General features: G+C 38.7%; 1 protein-coding gene across 12 annotated transcripts in view; it reads right to left on the minus strand.

Moving 5' to 3' along the window:
- Positions 1–18499, minus strand: part of LOC113544562 (cGMP-dependent 3',5'-cyclic phosphodiesterase) — a 173878-nt gene that overhangs the window by 44917 nt on the left and 110462 nt on the right. For 11 of the 12 annotated variants that reach the window (XM_026943406.3, XM_053239551.1, XM_034310565.2 and 8 more), the window contains 2 exons: positions 15392–15481; positions 9511–9599 (listed from right to left, as the gene is read on the minus strand). In XM_026943406.3, coding sequence (XP_026799207.1) covers positions 9511–9599; positions 15392–15481 — 179 coding nt within the window. Of the gene's footprint in view, positions 1–510; positions 1170–9510; positions 9600–15391; positions 15482–18499 lie in introns of those variants that run through there. The other variant, XM_034310567.2, reaches the window with a different exon arrangement.

Here is an 18499-nt window from a genome sequence, read left to right on the forward strand (position 1 = left end):
CTTTGACTTGAGAAAAAGAGGAGAGGAGACAGGGAGGGAGAGAGAGAGAGATCTGTGAACACTAAAATCTCCCATGTGTCAAAAAAGACAAACACAATATACTTAAATAAAAATAATGCAAAAGCCACATTAAATAATTTTTAACTTCCTACTAGGGTTAGGGCCACTGCACACAGGAGACGGCTAACTGACACAAACTAACGTAAGAGAATTAGAGAAAAAACAATATCTACATAACTAATTGAGTATTGAGAAAAAAAATTAATAATAATACTTATAACAATAACAACTGTAACCGATATAAAGATAGCACATAATCTTTGCTACGTTTAATTAACAGTTAGCCAGTTAGCTAGCTCGGGCTCTGAGGTAATTTGTCAAACAGGCTAAAGGTTATCTGCAAAAATACAGCAAACTAGTTTCTTCATGTATAAATAATTAATGTTACATTAATAACATAAAGGGGGAGAGAAATAATAATAATTACCAGCAACCTAACAACTTTCTTACCACAGACATTATTATCGAGTAGGGCTGGGAGTGAATCCCGAAAAGAGTCGATTAGAAATCAAGAGTCGGATCAAACTTTTTCAGGAATCGAACGAACGCACGTGCGGGATAAACAGCAGTGATTGTGGTTCGCTAACGAGTCGACTCTTTGAGTCAGTTCTTTAAGATGAATCATTGAGTCGATTTTTTTTTTTAATAAAGGTGAACGCTATGGAGTCGACTCACAGATCCGAAGAGCCGAGAAATAACGGTTACAGTTTATCTGATTTTTTTTACATGTGAAATTTTGAAAGGAGAAATGATTAAATTTTAAATTTGAGAGGAAATAGAGTAAAGAGAAGCAGGTCCAAAAATACACAACTACAGAGAAAACAAAGAAACATTTCTACTTCTCTGTAATACACACCTGAGGTAGTGCTCACCTGAGGTACTTCAGTACTGAATGGTCATTAAGGTTGCAGTTTCACTGTTCTGTCTATCTGAAAAGTTTGCTGTTTTCGGTCGTATATTACTATATCATTTCATTTTCTGTTCACGTCTAAGCACACTTAACCTTTATATATTATTTATATGGCTAATAAACGCAATAAAGATAAAATGTGTATTTTAGAACAGATTTTTCAATTACATTATTATGAAGTCCAGAAAGATGGGCTGTTAATGGGACAGAACATTGCTAAAAAGTCAAAACTGCAGGAGGATGGTTAATAGGAGCCATTTTCCCCACAGCACCATGCACACGCACACACACACACACACACACACACACACAGTAGAACATGTAAAATAAATCGCCTGAAGAACATGAGAACATGGGCATGTTCCAGAGGACTGTAGAGGTTCTTTAAGGTGATTTTCCCGAGGTGCTCGTTCACATGTTAGATGTCTGATCTTCCATCTGATCTCCGAATCAAGCATGTAAGCAGACTAGAAGATGACCTAAATGGACTGGACTACTCTGACATTGTCTGAGCCACATCAAATCATTGTTGTAAACTATGTCTAAAAGCTATGTCTAAGGGATACATTTTTGGGATGTGTGTTGAGAAAAAGAAAGAATGAGAAGCTCATTACATTCTCTCATCAGGTGGAATGTCAGACCATTTTCCACATTCCAAGAGAGAGAGAGAGAAACAGACAGAGAGACAGACAGAGAGACAGACAGAGAGACATATATATATATATATGAGGATGAGGTTCCAGATTGAGAACTGTGTTCTTAATCCTCTGGTGGCAATGAGAGAGAGAGAGAGAGAGAGAGAGAGAGAGCTAATGATGGCTCACTAACCCACACAGTTAAACCAAAGTTCTGCAATGTTCCCATGACAACTCAATATGCACTGTGATTAGCTATTGCTGAAGAAACACACACACACACACACACATAGACACACACACACACATAGACACACACACAAATAAACATAGCTCAAGTCTGAAAGTTCAGGTGTGCCACAAGGCTTTAGTATTTGTCCTCCGACTTTCTGTTTCTTTTTCTTTCCATCTCTCATTCACTCTCTGCTCTCTCTCTCTCTCTCTCTCTCTCTCTCTCTCATTGCCACCAGAGGATTAAGAACACAGTTCTCAATCTGGAGCCTCAACCCCCCCCCCCCCCCCCCCATATCTCTCTATCACTCAATTTCCCCACATTTCTGATAACAAGAAATAGACTCTTTTTTTTGTAAAAAAAAAAAAAAAAAAAAAAATCCCCTCTATTCACCATGTGGAATTGCGATTAGCTCAAGGTCAAAACACAAGCACTGCAGAAAAAAGACAGGAAAAATAGAGGAAGGGAAAGCAGAGAAATAATATCACTTATTATTTAATAAGGAAGGAGACTGATTAGCAATAATCACACACACACACACACACACACACACACAAGCACATGATTTTATGAGTTAAAAGCACTCTTGTTTGCGCCATGCTAATGCTGTTTTTCTCATGCTAATGGACTGATTAAAGCCTCCCACTCCCTCTCTTCATCTCTCCATCTCTGATAAATGACAGGAAACTCAAAACACCTGCACAGGAAGAAAAGAGCTAAAAACAGAGCGACGGCATCCATGCATCCATCTCGGCTTTATTCCGTTCCAGCGCTTGCTCACTAATCAGATAAAGCGACTGGTCAAATGACATTGTTAGCGTGAACAGCGACAGCAATAAAAGGCGTTTGTTATCAGCGATTTGTCATTACAAAGACCAAAGAAATGGATTTCAGCAGGCTTCCAGGTGCTTTGATTACTGTGTGTGTGTGTGTGTGTGTGTGTGTGTGTATGAATTTATTACTAATGGACTGATATTGTTTGAATTAAATCCAGGCCAGACAGCCAATACAAACGCCTCATTTTATTTATCTGATTACTGATTTTAGCGTTTCATTTAATTTAAATAAACATTAAAAATGTTAAACGCAGAATGTGTCCTAAACACCAGTGAGAAAAAGTCAGTGAGTCACATGAAAAGACAACGGGCCTAGTTTATCACTTTTTCAGAAAAGTTGTCTGTAAATGTTTTCAAACTTAAAATTGCCACCAGATTTAAAAAAGTTTTGAGGATTTTCTCCGTACTTGTGTGCGTTCATGACACAGCTGATTTCCATTTAGCCCCACCCACAAAACTCCGTAAAAGGCACAGAGCTCACAGAGAGCTAAAAAAGTGAAAAAATGGTGACTAAACAGTGAAAGACTGCCTCCTAATTGCGGCATGTACTAAGTCTGCCAGTAATGCAGCTCAGCCAGTAATGCAGCTCAGCCCCTGCAGTGTGTTGGCTACCACAGACACACACTAACTCCTCCTCCTTTTTCAGGGTGCCATTACTTTTGTCCTCAAAGAACATAGAAACTTGACAGTGTAAGCTGTGTATTAAATCATAGTAACTCATCGACAATTATATGATTTCAAGATGATCAGTCAAGGTTCACATTAGTGAGTTTACACAAATTTACACAAACTCAGGAGAGAAACATATGATACAAACTAACAACATTTCCCAACTAACTAACAACATTTCTTGTGTAAATGCTTCTGCAAATGTTTTATGAATAAACTCATTCCACTCACAAATGGTCCTGTTTTATTGCGTACTTTCTAATAAACAACAGCTTTGAGAACCTCCATGTACTAATAAAAGAAACCTCGAACTGTTAGAATGTGCTAATTTACTGAGAGGTTCTAGGGAAGTGTTGGGCGTTTCCATGGTAATGTGTTCACTGGTGTAGCACTATAGCAAATTTAACACATTATTCTGTTTAAATATTAACGTGTTGTAATATAGAAATAAATAAGGAGTAAATTTTGATCATCACTATGCAGTGAGGTGCTTTAGTAGTGTGCATTATGGGTAACAATAAAGTGCACTATGTAGGGAATACGATAGAACACTAAATAGTGCACAATATAGTAACTAGGGAGGAAATTGAGACACGTCTCTGGAGTTTGCGCTGTTGTGACTTTCCCTCAGGTCACTGAAAAAACCCCAGAACAACAAGGAGGATGTAAATGAGTCTGTTCTGGTGTTCAGACCTCACCTGTGAAAAGGAAACAAGGAGCAGCAATATCAGAAGCGAATGAAATGTCATACCTGTTTTTTGGAGTGTGACAGAACCGATGATTCATGTGAAAAAGGGCTTTTTATTTTTAGCTTCCGCCTCTCGCAGGTTTCCAAGGAAACCAGTTCTCTGTCTCTATGAAGACGGCCAGTGCTGCTGTATGAAATGGCAATTAGCCACACGTCATAGCAGGAATCATTTTAATTTAGATTGTAATGATTAGTCCGTCTGAAACAGGAAAGAGTTTAAATGTGCTAAATAGACTTCTGAAAACATTCTGAGTATATTTTCCTCATATTGTAGATTTAGTGGTGGATCAAAGGTAAGTGAGATCTCAGTTGCTTTTTAAGTTATTTTAAATAAAATCATCCACCAAATGAAGAAATGTAAATGTTCTGGATAAGAAAAGAATGAAAAACAGAGCGACAGAACCCACGTGTGTGTCTCGGCTTTATCCCGTTCTCGCTACTCAGATAAAGCAACTGGTCGAATGACGCTCTTAGTGTGAATAAAAGGCGTTAAAAGGCATTTTTATCAGCGATTTGTCATTACAAAGAACAAAGAAATGAATTTCAGCAGCCTTCCAGATGCTTTGATTACTGTGTGTGTATGTGTGTATGTGTGTGCGTGTGTGCGCGTGAGTGAATGAATTTAATGCTAATGAAATGATATTGTTTGAAATACATCCAGTCCAGACTCAAACGCTTCATCTTATTTATCTAATTTGACCTTTTCTTTGCTTTCTCAGATTCAAACAAACAAACAAACAAACAAACAAATAAATAAATAAATAAATGATACATGTAGGGTCTAAGTTTATGTTCACATTTCTCTAAATATATAAGTAAAAAAATGGGCAAACAAAAATTATAATAATTAATAATCCATAAATCAAATAATTCATAATTCATAAATCAAAATCCTGTTTACACACCATCTAATCCAGTTTTTAAATCTGTTTTGAGGCAGTACATTTAATTTAAATATTAATCCACGTGTTCCTATACTTCCAATTAATCTGACAACAGCTTCAGATGTGTTTCCGCTTACTAATGTGTCTAGATAATTGTACTTATATATATATATATATATATATATATATATATATATATATATATATATATATATATATATATACATATATATATATATATATATTAAACTTGATCTGTTTTTGTAGCGCACCATCTTTTTACATCAAAGTATGATTTCACCAACTCTTTCAAACACAAGATTAAATTAAGACTAAATGTTTCCGCAGGATCAGGAATTCCCATCTTTCCAGTAGTGGCAGTTTGATAGATAAATAATTACAGTGGAATTAAGAAATGTCAAGTGGACTGCTGATGTTTACTGACAAGGAGATTAGAGCCGCCCTTAAACTGGGAGAGAGAGAGAGAGAGAGAGAGAGAGATAAAGAGAAGGATGAGAGATAGAGAATGAGAGAGGGATGAACAAGAGAGAGAGAGAGGGAGAGAAAGAGAGATAAAGAAAGAGAGGGATGAGAGATAGAAATATAGAGAGAGAGATGAGAGTGGAGGATGAGTGGAAGATGAGAGTTTGAGTGCAGGTACTCAGGTTTCAGGTTTCCGACACACACTGCGAGAAGTAATCCTTCACAGTCGAGCTTTGATCCCCGCTGAGCCTCTTATAGCACTTTGTGTGTGTGTGTTTGTGCATGTGTGTGAGTGTGTGTGTACAGGCAGGATGACTTTTCAAAGATGACTCAATTTGAGGAACACTTACTTTCCAGTTGAAACACGGTGGATTTTTCTTTCGTTTTTTAAAAAAAGTGCTTTGATTTTTGTTTAAAGCAGGCTAGCTTTTAAATGGGAGAGAAAGAACAGCCGTCATCTGTTTGCATCAAAGAGAAGTGACACATCACTGACGCTGTGTGAGTGTGTGTCTTTATTATTAACACTGAGCAAATAATATGTTAAAATTTTAATAAATTATTATTAAAAGGAGTTTATTACCTCTCAGCTGCACTAATGCACATATCAATTATATCAATTATATCAATTATATCTTAAATCACTATTAAGATAACTGTGTGTGTGTGTGTGTGTGTGTGTGTGTGTGTGACCTCCAGCTTCATTACTGCTCACTGGACAGACTCCAGACACTTAATCAATCCTGTCCATTTTAATAAATCAGCAGTGGGGACGTCTTCACTCAGTCGATCCCTGCACACAATTGGGATGAAGACATTCCTGGGAGAATCCAATCAAGATCCCAAGTTTGGGAATGTGATTAAACGGAATGGGGCAGTGTGTGTCTGTGTGTTTCACAATCGATTATGCTTTCCGTTCTGCTGAAGGAAAAGACCACGCACACACAGACAAACACACACATTTACACGTCTACTACACACATAAGGAAAGAAACATAATCACCATGTTGTTGATTATTTTCCTATAACAGCATGTCCCCAAGTGTTTTATTCCTCTTATACCACAGCATTTCGCCAACAATTACATTTTTTTCTTTATTAAAGAATGACACGGCATACTTTTTATCCATTTATTGTTACATTTAATTAAAAACAAGTTAGTTCCTGTTGACACAGGAGAGTCATTCCCTCACCAGCCTCTCTTTTTTCTCTCTCTTGAAGTTCATAAGACCTGTTCCTGTTTTCTGATTTTATCTACAACCATGTGAACAGCATGAAGTCGTATTTCTATTTTGTCTGATTTTCCGAAAAGCACTGAAACTCAGCAGGAAGAGATTGTGACATGAAGCATCCAAATGAACCAAAATGAGTTCAGTCATTAAAGCAAACTAACCCTAACCCTACAATAATAATCAGCTGTGGTGAGGAACTGGAGCAGGATCTCTGCATCTCTCCCCTGAAGAACTTTCCGCAGTTAGAAATATGCATTGTGTGATCTACAGTGACAGACTATCAGAGGAACTTTAATGCAAAATAAGGTTTCTGTTTTTCTGGATTTCTGTTATAGAGCTCAAACAAAGAGGGAGAGGGAGAGAGAGAGAGAGAGAGAGAGAGACAGACAGAGAGAGAGCTGTTAGTGTATTTAGCTGAATTGAAGTGAATTGAAAACGGTGTCTAACATCAGTTACATCAGATATCTGATCTGCTTTTACTGTGAAAAAAACAGAGAAGGAAAACAATATCTATCAGTGTGTGTCTGACATTTGAAACACAAAGAGAGCTGTGCGTCTATCACAGCAGATCTGATCTCATTTGTCTCCTTCATGTCACTTGGGTGCAATCAGAACATGACGGAACCCAGAGTGTCTCTTACTGATGTACTATACAGTCCATAAATTCCAACACTGTCCTTATTTCAGCATTTTTCCCAAACTGGCTATCAAATGTGCTTGATGTTTATTAACTCACTGAGATGATGATTAAACCTGAGATGACGACATTTTTTTAAAGACTGTGTAATTTCAGCTGTGGTTTAAAATTATTCCTCGTCACACTGTACAAGATCTGAATAAACTCTGTTGTGAATTCTATAACAGACTGTGATAGCGTGTGTCTCCGTGTCAGATTATACAATGAAGATCCTCTAATGACAGCGCGATCCGGAAATCAGCTCGTGCAGAAACACACGTGTTCTTCACAGTGAGCTTGAGGTAATGAGGAGATTGTTCTGTCCATTAGCATGTTTCTGTATCTGTAGCTGTCAGCTGTCGCATTATACTTCTACAAAACCCCAACAATCTCAACTCACGAACAAAGAACTCTTTTATGACGTGTGATTGGACCAAAACTTGTACATCGTAAAGCCGACTTAACCGAAAAATCCTCATGTTATCGTCCCTACAGATTCAAATGAATTATAGTGCACATTTATGGATTTATATTAAGGAACAATGACTGAATCTTGATTGAGAAAATGTTTTTTTCAAACTCTATGAGTTTTTTTTTTTTGATTGAAGCGAAATATCTATAAATCCAATAAGAACTGCAGCAAACACTAACCGCCAGGTTTTGATATTAAGATTGGGCTATTAATCCTAGAATCCCAACACTGTCCTTATTTCAGCATTTTTCCCAAACTGGCTATCAAATGTGCTTGACCATCACTAAAGAATAAATCCTAGAACAACAACAAATTCAGATATTTTGGAATTATAAAGCACTGGAAATTGTATGTCACCACGTGGTGTAAATTGTAACATAGATTCTAACATTCCTGTACTGCACTCATCCCAAACATACTGCATGGAAGTGTCCAGGTCCCCTGAATTTCTAGAATTTCTACAATCACAGCAAGCCAGAACATTTGGAATGACACTCCAGAACAAACCTGGACCAGACATACAGCAGTAAGTGAAATCTACAAATCTAGAACCACACTTCAGGAAAAATTTCTCGAACCACACCAGACTTGAAGAACTGTGCTGTTCTGGACAACCAAACTGGAACAGGAACAGGATTGGACTTCTAGAATGTTCTAGGGAATTTTAGAAAACACTCAAATTCTATAAACACTGTAAACACACTAAACATTAAAGACCTAACCTGGACATTTCAGCATCACACTGGACAGGAAGTTATAGAACCATAGTGTACCAACTGGAATTGGAGATAGACTCAAACCAAAAATTTTAAACCAAATGGAGAGAAATCTAGAATTATACTTGGCTTGAAATGATAGAACTGCAGTGAAGGGAACCGTGCACATTCACACTGGGCTGGATATTCCAGAATTATAACATCTCGCAATGCTGAATGAGAAATTGTAAAATTGTAGACCACGAATGGACTGAAGTCTAGAATTGAACCAAAATCACAGGGGACCTGAATGTCAAGAATCACATGGACTGAAAATTTTAGAACCCAGAATTCTACACAATAATGTACAAGGCATTAAAATGGTTAAAATCACAGAACCACAATAGATCAGGTATTCTAGACCTGAACTCTAGATGTGCACAGAAAGGATTTAATGATTTACCCACATTAAACCCAGAGTTGTAGATTTACACTCGAGCAGATAAACGAGAACCACGCTGAACATGAACATACGAAATGATACAGAACTGAAAAGAAAATTCCTGAAACACAAAGTACCGGTAGAATCAAAATCATGAACTGTCTTCAAGCCACCGAACAGAAGGGCATTTCAACACACGCGCACACACACACACACACACACACACACACACACATCTGTCTTCTACAAGAGAAGATGAAAGGAGAGGAAATTAAAGCCATAAATAAAAGACCTAAATGATGGGAATTGCAGGATATTGTGTGTGTGTGTATGTGTGTGTGTGTGTGTCTGTGCCTGCCCTTTATGCCATGTCCAAAAGGTTTTGTGTTTATTGATGATGTCATGAATCTGCCACTGTCTTGTGTTTTAGTGAGATAGAGCCGTCACAGGCTTAATGAAGCTCATAGTTTATGAGACACACACACACACACACACACACACACAACCCCTTTTCCCCGCCCATTGCCCCACCCACTTACCTGAGCTTGCCTTCTGCGTGAAGGTCATGAGGTGGATCTTCACATCGCATCTGAGACTCGGCCTCCAGCAGATACACGAACACACTCTCCTGAGAACACACACACATATACATGAAATACACACCTTTGACAAACCATCTGCTGATCACAAACATAACACAACTCGCTGTAGTACTGTTGAATAAAAGAACCTGGAATCATAATCATTCGTAATAGTTTTGGAAAAATGTTATTTAAAATGTTAGTGTACATTATGATGTATTTACTTTCAGATCAGCAATGTTATAGATTTAACTAACTAATGTGTCAATTGATCTAATGCAATACTACTACAAACTTATTTATTTTCTATTTGAGTGGTGTGAGTGGTGTGTGAGTGGTGTGTGTTGACATGACATCACATGCTGAACTTGGGGGTTGAGGAGACCTTCCTGTCTTTCAGATTAGGAATTCCAAGTTGAGAGAGTGTTTTCTTTAATTTTACCTAATCAGAGTTTGGAAATTCCAGGTTAAGAGATTTAGTTGAATCATTAATGTGTTATCGCCAAACTCACAAATCACAAATGTGCTCCATTCTGGCAAAAAAAAGGTATGCTATAGAAACTTTTCAGTATTCCTAAACCCGAACACACCATGTGAAAACAAATACAATATATAAAAAAGTCTACACACCCCTGTTAAAATTGTAGGTTTTTGTGAGGCAAGTTAAATCATGTCAGAACCTTTTCCCACCTTTAATGTGAAATTGCAAAGTATACAAATAAAGTGAAAAAGTCAGAAAATTTTATAGGGAAAAAAGAAAAATAAAAAAACTTACAATAATCTAGTTGCCTAAGTGTGCACACCCCTAAACTTAAAGCTTGTTGAAGCACCTTTTGATTTTATTACACCACTCAGTCTTATTGGCTAAGAGTCTATCAGCGTGGCACATCTTGACTTGGCAATATTTTCTCACTCTTTCTTGTAAAAACATTCTAGATACGTCAAACTGTGAGGGCCTCCTGTGCACAGCCTGCTTCAGGTCACTCCATAGATTTTTATTTGGTTTCAGATCTGGGCTCTGGCTAGGTCATTCAAAAACATTGATCTTCTTTTGGTTAAGCCATTTCTTTGTTGATTTGGATGTATGCTTTGGGTCACTGTCGTGCTGAAAGGTGAAATTCCTTTTCATCTTCAGCTTAGTAGCAGACACCTGACAGTTTTGCACTAAAATTGACTGATATTTGTAGCTATTCATGATTCCCTCCACCTTGATAAAAGCCCCAGTTCCAGCTGGAGAACAGCAGCCCTAAAGCATGATGCTGCCACCACCATGCTTCACCGTGGGTATGGTGTTCTTTTGGTGATGTGCTTTTTTTTTGCACCAAACACAACTTTTGGAATTATTGTACCTTTTGGAATTGGTCTCATCAGACCATGGCACAATTTGCCATTGGGGTGATTTAGTTTAGGGCTTGGATGTTTTTTGTGAGAAAGGGCTAACGTTTTGCCACCCTACCCCATAGCCAGACATGTGAAGAACACGAGAGATTGCTGTCACATGCAGAGAGAAATCGGTACTTGTCAGATATTCCTGTAGCGCCTTTAATGTTGCTGTTGGTCTCTTGGCAGCCTCCCTGGTAAGTTTTTGTCTTGTCCTTCTATAAGTTTTGGAGAGATGGCCTGTTCTTGGTAATGTCACTGTGGTGCTCCATTTTCTCCACTTGTTGATGATGGCCTTTACGCTGTTCCATGGTATTTCTAATGTTTTGGAAATTTTTTGTACCCCTCTCCTGATCGATTCGTTTGACAGTTTGACCCTGTACAGGTTTTGTCAGCTTTTTGCGGTCGATGGCTTCAGCAGTCAGATGAAACCAAGAAGATTTCAAAAAATCCTACAGAAAAAGCTGCTCTTTATTTGCACTTAATCAGAATAATTTCATTGATGACAGCTGTATGATAATTACTTTTGAACATGAGGTGGAATGTGATTGGTTCATTCTGAACACAGCCACATCCCCAATTATAAAATGGTGTGCACACTAATGCAACAATTATTGTAACATTTTTATTTTCCTCTAAAATGTTTCTGATTGTTTTTCACTTAATTTTGAGGGTGGGAAAAGTTCTGACATGATTTGTCTTGGTTTCATTTTTTTTCCATCACAAAAACTTGCCATTTTAACAGGGGTGTGTAGACTTTTTATATCCACTGTAATAACACATAACCCTAAAATTGCACCCATTTCACCCAGATTTCAAGTTCATTTCCTCTGCTCAAACTCAGGTCATCATTTTTATTATGTGAGTAATAATACAGTAAGATTAATATGACCACAATAATAATGTTTTTTCTTTCTATTTTTCTCTCCTTCGTGTATATTTCAGTGATTGTATTTACTTTTCCTTACAAACAGCATTTTACAAAAATATAGTCTCAAACTTTTCACAGCCAGGGACTTCTTTAACTCCAAAATAAATTTAATATAACTCATCCAAACATACTGCACATATTCAAATATCAGGCTCATTATTTAAATATGTATGATAATATTTTGCCTATTTATTGCAGCTTTTTTTCTTGAAATTTCACCCGACTGAACATGAGGTCCAAGTTCAGATTATTTATCAGATTTTTAAAAATTTTTTTTTATTTGGATTAAACTCGTTCAATTCAACCAAGCAAACAGGCTCAATAACTCTAAGAACTATAACTATATTATAAATATAATAACTTTAATAACAGGGTTCCAACACTATAAGAAAATACAGAATAATGAAGTAATATTACAACCTTTTTCTTTACATTATTATGATTTATTCTCAAGCTAGAAGTTCTTGAAATCTTTATTATTTGTATTTGTTTTTTTCTCTCTTAAAAAGGAATCCTGTGTTCAACCATTACATCAGTTACCGTATATCCGTTAATTGTTATGGATAATTTGCAAATTGTCCTTAACATCATCTCTCATCTCCGTTACCATTGATAGTTCAAACTTGTATTAATAGATAAGATAAGACACAATGCTAGGTGTCTTGAAGAGCTTGTCAGGTTCCTCAGCGTAGCACTAACTCTGCTGGAGGAAACAATTGATGAATTCTATTGGCTGGAAGTTGAACTAAAGCAGGAAGTTTCTCATCCGAATGTCAATCTGGAGATTCTCCTCCCACGTATGTCCTATTTATAACCCAAGGAACATCTTTACCACCAGTCAACTGAAAACTCAGCAAGTTTTAAACAAACCTCTCTGAAATCCATCATGCTTAAAGTTCACCTCCTTCTACACACACTTCAGCACACACACACACACACACACTCAAAATAACTCGGAAAATCATGTAAGAGCACCATTTTTATAAAATTCACCTACCAGTAATTTTACACATTTAAGAAAAATTTTTTACTTTTTTTACTTTCTGTATTTTTAAAAATTCATAATCCTAAACATCTAGCAAATGAACACCTGAAACACCTAAAACGACCACGTTTAACTTCGAATAAATCGAGAATCATAAAATTTATGCACGAAATCTTGCCAATCTTCTCCAAAATTGCGACTTTCCCTTCTATAATTTATAAAGTGATGTATCTCCAAGGTGACCCGTTTTATTAGCTAAGAACACATTTGGATCTAATGAAACCTTGAAGAACCCTTTTCTTCTAAGAGTTCAACAAGTAGCAAGAAGCTAAATGATAATGAGCGTTAATATTAAGAAAATAATGAGCGTTAATTTGGAGTTTTACTGCACACTTACCCAGTTAATACATACTGTCATAGAAAAAAAAGGTTCTTTGGATAAGAAAGGGTTCTTAGGTACACAGCCTCCTTCACTGAGTCTGACACCCAGAGGCCACGCCTCCATTTCATTTCTTCTTTAATCCCTCCATCACTTTCATCACGAATATTAGCCTTTCAGAAGGAACCTCACTAGATCAGTAAACAAGAACCTGCTCTGTGTGTGTGTGTGTGTGTGTGCACGCTCTGCACTGTGTGTGAGGTTAATCAAATGCAAAGCACTCTCATCACACCACAGGCTTCGTTAATCGCCACGGTGATGGAACAGCGCAACCCCAATTAGGCACCCGGCGAACTGTTCTCGTACTTACACACCGCACCGTCACGCGGCTATCAGTGTCCATGTGTGTGTGTGCGTGTGTGTGTTGCTGATTTCAGCATATAGCACAGAGCAGCTTGCCTCGGCCATTTTTAATTTAAACAAATGTCAAGGAGAAGTGTACCGCACAAACTGTGTGTGTGTGAGTGTGTATGAGTGTGTGTGTGTGTGTGTGTGTGCATGTTTTGCATAAAAACACACATTTTAATGCACAAGGCATGACATGAGGCTAATAAAATAACACTGGTTTAATGTATCATGTTCATGCAAGAGGAAATACAATTTCTTGAATTGAAATATACTGGAGATCAGTTAATTAGTTAATTAAATTTTTGTATTCCTCACTCTGCCAAAATTAATTTTTATTTATAATTTATTAAAAAATATATTTTATTTATTAAAGAGTGACGCATGATACTTTTTTAATCCACTTATAGCTACATTTAATGTTGTGGAACGTCAGTGAAACAGGTCAGTTCCTGTTCTCACTTACATTATAGCAGCTATAAACAGTCGTTCCCTCACCAGCCTCTCTTTTTCTCTCTCTTCAAGTTCATAAGACAAAAAACCCACATTACTGAGAAACCGCAAAGCGTAACCTCCTCTGTCCTGAAGATGTCAGAAAACTTAAATTTACAGCTTTACCTCTGACTGTTACAAAGCATTGACACTGGAGACTCCTTCCATAAAAGTTACATAAACTTCTTAGAGAAAACTTCATCTTATCAATGACTACAACGTATTTTTAATCTGTACAAGTCCCTGTGAGTGAGCTGTTACCATAGAAACAATAATATATCAGATCAAGTGTTTTTAATAAAAAATAAATGTGTGGTGTGATATTAAAAGGGGTCTGTGGAATATTTTATACATTGGAAAAGTCCCTGGAGGTAAAAAGCTTTGAGACTGAGTGTATTATTAATAATAATCAGATCTTTGATCTACTGACATGTAATATAATTAGAATTAGGTTCATTTGTATAATTTTTATATAGTAATTGCTGTAATTCTGTATATAAAAGTTTCACTCTCAAGTCTGGGGATTTAGTTAAGCCCCGCTGTCAGATACACTCCACTTCACTAAGTCCTATAAGCTAAAGCCGGGTGCCTTTAAAAAACTCTCATCACTCGTTCGCCTTTGTATAATCACATCGTTAATGACCTTGAACAGATAATAATAATTATTACACTTCAGCTCGCTCCGGTTTTCCCTGATCTGAGTAAATCAGGATATAGTTATTACACATGACTGAGCTGGAACATAGTGTATTTAAGTCATTATATAAGACTAAATTCTTGTTTTCCTGGAAGACATATGTACGATGCCACGTCTGATTCATGAATGAATCTGAATCTAATTCACGAATCTGTGACAGATTCACAAGTGAGTCTATGACTCATGGACAAATCCACATCAGATTCACAAATGAATCTGTATTTGATTCATAAACAACTATGCATCTGGTTCATGAATGAATCTGCGTCTGATTCAGTAATGAATCTGAGTATATGTCATGAAATGTCAAAACAAGTGCTGATTTTAGTATAAATGAATGAATCACATGATGAAACAAACTCTGCCCACTATCCCTTATTTATATGTCATTTTCATAAGACACGCCTACTTTGTCTTCTGTATACTTTCTTTATATCTTTATCTTTCTGCATATTAATATCTAATTTAGATGAAACACACCCTAATTTGTGCAGCTGCTGCAACAGAGATGCAATAAAAAGGAAAGCAGTTTGTGTGTGTGTGTGTGTGTGTGTGTGTTACTGTACATACCACTTTTGGCAGCACAGCCTCCAGTGTCTCTTTAATGGCCGCCCGGAGGCTGCTCGCATCAACAATGGAGGCCAGCCGCAGCAATGCATCCTGGGGAAAAAAACACAAGCGAGTAAGTCATGACAAGGTTGGTTAATGGTTAAAGTTTTACAAAGCAGCAGGAAGTGTGATACTGACACCTCTACTGAAGCCTGACAATAGGTCATTCCACCATAAACATCATAATCATTTCTCTAATACACACACACCCACACACACACTCTCATTTTCATTTCCATATGTTCATGCTTGGCTACGACCAGCTTAGCGGTACAGTGTTTTGGAGGTCAATGATCTTTGACCCCTGCCTTTTGGCTCTAATCATGATTAAACATGTTTGTGTAATGAGTCTGATGATTACAGCGGTGGTGCAGACGTTCGATCGTTAGTGAAACGAGTCGTTAAATGACAGACATTAAAATGCCTGTGAGACTCCGAGTGCTAATAAGAGAGAGTGAGAGAGAGAGAGAGAGAGAATACCAAAGTGACAGATAGACAGGTGGAGGTGTGGAAAGGATGGATGTACTGATGAACGGATAATGTATTCATGTACACCGATCAGCCATAATGTTAAAACCACCTGCCTAATATCATGTAAGTTCCCCTTGTGCCACCAAAACAGCTCTGAGCCATCGAGGCATGGACTCCACAAGACCTCTGAAGGACCCGCTGTGGTATCTGGCACCAAGATGTTAGCAGTTGTGAGGTGGAGCCTCCATGGATAGGACTTGTTTGTCCAGCACATCGCACAGATGCTCAATAGGATTGTAATCTGGGGAATTTGGAGGCCAAATCATCACCTGGAACTCTTTGTAATCGTCCTCAAACCATTCCTGAACTATTTTTGCAGTGTGGCAGGGTGCATTGTCCTGCTGAAAGAGGCCACTGCCATTAGGGAATACCATTGCCATGAAGGGGTGTACTTGGTCTGCAACAATGTTTAGGTAAGTGGCACATGTCAAAGTAACATCCACATGAATGCCAGGACCCAAGGTTTCCCAGCAGAACATTGCCCAGAGCATCACACTGTCTCTGTCAGCTTGCCTTCTTCCCATAGTGCATCCTGGTTCCATCTCTAAGCGACACACACGCACCCTGCCGTCCACACGCACCTGGCTGTAAAAGAAAACATGATTCATCAGACCAGGTCACCTGCTTCTGTTCGGCGGTGGACATGGGCATTCTGACCGGGCTGAGGCTATGCAGCCCCGTACACAGCAACCTGCTATGCACTGTGTGTTCTGACACCTTTCTATCATAGCGAGCATTAACTTTTTCAGCAATTTGTGGCACAGTAGCTCTTCTGTGGGAGTGGACCAGACGGGCTAGCCTTCGCTCAGTGAGCATCAATGAGCCTTGGGTGCCCATGACCCTGTCGCTGGTTCACCGGTTGTACTTCCGTGGACCACTTTTGGTAGGTACTAACACTGCACCCCACAAGACCTGCCGTTTTGAAGATGTTCTGTCCCAGTCATCTAGCCATCACAGTTTGGCCCTTGTCAAGGTCACTCAGATCCTTATGCTTGGCCAATATACCTGCTTCCAACACATCAACTTTGAGAACTGACTGTTCACTTGCTGCCTATTATATCCCACTACTTGACAGGTGCCATTGTAAAAAGATAATCAGTTATTCACTTCACCTAGATAGATAGATAGATAGATAGATAGATGAACAGATTGATAATAGTATGCATGTATGAAATAATCATAATAATGATTACTCACATAATAATGAAATAATCACAAGCCACGCTACAAGACATACTGGAGGACGCAGACTGAGAGATGTTCTGGCACAGCTCTGATGACGTCAGCAAGTTTACAGCAGTGGTGCTCGGTTGTACAGAGTTTCTGATAGGAGAGACTATTCACACATGCTCTGTAAAGGTTTTTCCCAGCAGAAGGCTGCAACACGGACTGCAGACCGGCAACATAGACAAATACAAAGCGGCTTCCTACAACCTGAGGAAAACGGTGAGGGAAGCCGAAAGGAAATATAGGGACAAGATTGAGACCCACTTTGAGCAGGCAGATTCCAGGCGTCTGTGGCAGAGCATGCATACTGTTACAGACTACAAACCCAAGCCCCCCCACCATTAATAATGGCAGTGCCTCCCTAGCCAATGAATTGAACATCTTCTATTCATGGTCTGAGGTTACCGCAGACCAGGAAAACCGTGAATATGAATCATCAGGTCTAGCTGGGGAAGAGGAAAGACTGGTCATTAAGAACTGGATGTGAGGAAGGTGCGACACAAAGTTAACACCAGAAAAGCATGCGGGTCCGGACAACATCCCTGGATGTGTGCTAAAAGTCTGTACTAACCAACCAGCACCAGTCTTTACCACCATTTTTAACCTTTCCCTCAACCAGAGTGCTGTCCCCACATGTTTTAAGTCCTCCACCATTATTTCTGTCCCCAAAACCGCCTGACCTGCCTCCCTGAATGACTATCATCCTGTAGCACTCACTTCTATAGTTATGAAATGCTTATGAAATACCAATTACAGTTTGCTAACCGGTCAAACAGGTCCACGGATGACGCCATCAACCACACCCTACACATTGCCCTCTCCCACCTGGACCAGAGGAAAGGAAACTATGTGCGGATGCTGTTTGTGGATTACAGCTCTGCCTTTAACACCATCGTCCCCTCACACCTCCGCAAAAAGCTCCAGAATCTGGGACTGAACTTCTCCACCTGCCACTGGATTCTGGACTTCCTGACCGGACGCCCCAGGTGGTCAGGATGGGAAACCGCACTGGAGCCCCTCAGGGCTGTATCCTACGCCCCCTGCTGTACTCCCTCTACACCAGTGACTGCACGGCCACACACAGCACCAACAAGCTGGTGAAGTTCACCGGCGACACAGTGGTGGTAGGCCTCATCACCAACAATGATGAGGAAGTGAATATCCTCGCCACATGGTGTCAAATTAACGATCTTTCCCTGAACGTCACCAATACTAAAGAGATGATTATTGACTACAGGAAGAAGCAGGTGAGGAACTACAGCCTCCTGTTGATCAAAGGGGCCACAGTCGAGATGGTGAGCAGCTTTAAAT

The sequence above is a fragment of the Pangasianodon hypophthalmus genome, chromosome 14, assembly GCF_027358585.1.
Source record: "Pangasianodon hypophthalmus isolate fPanHyp1 chromosome 14, fPanHyp1.pri, whole genome shotgun sequence".
NCBI classification, from domain to species: Eukaryota; Metazoa; Chordata; class Actinopteri; order Siluriformes; family Pangasiidae; genus Pangasianodon; species Pangasianodon hypophthalmus.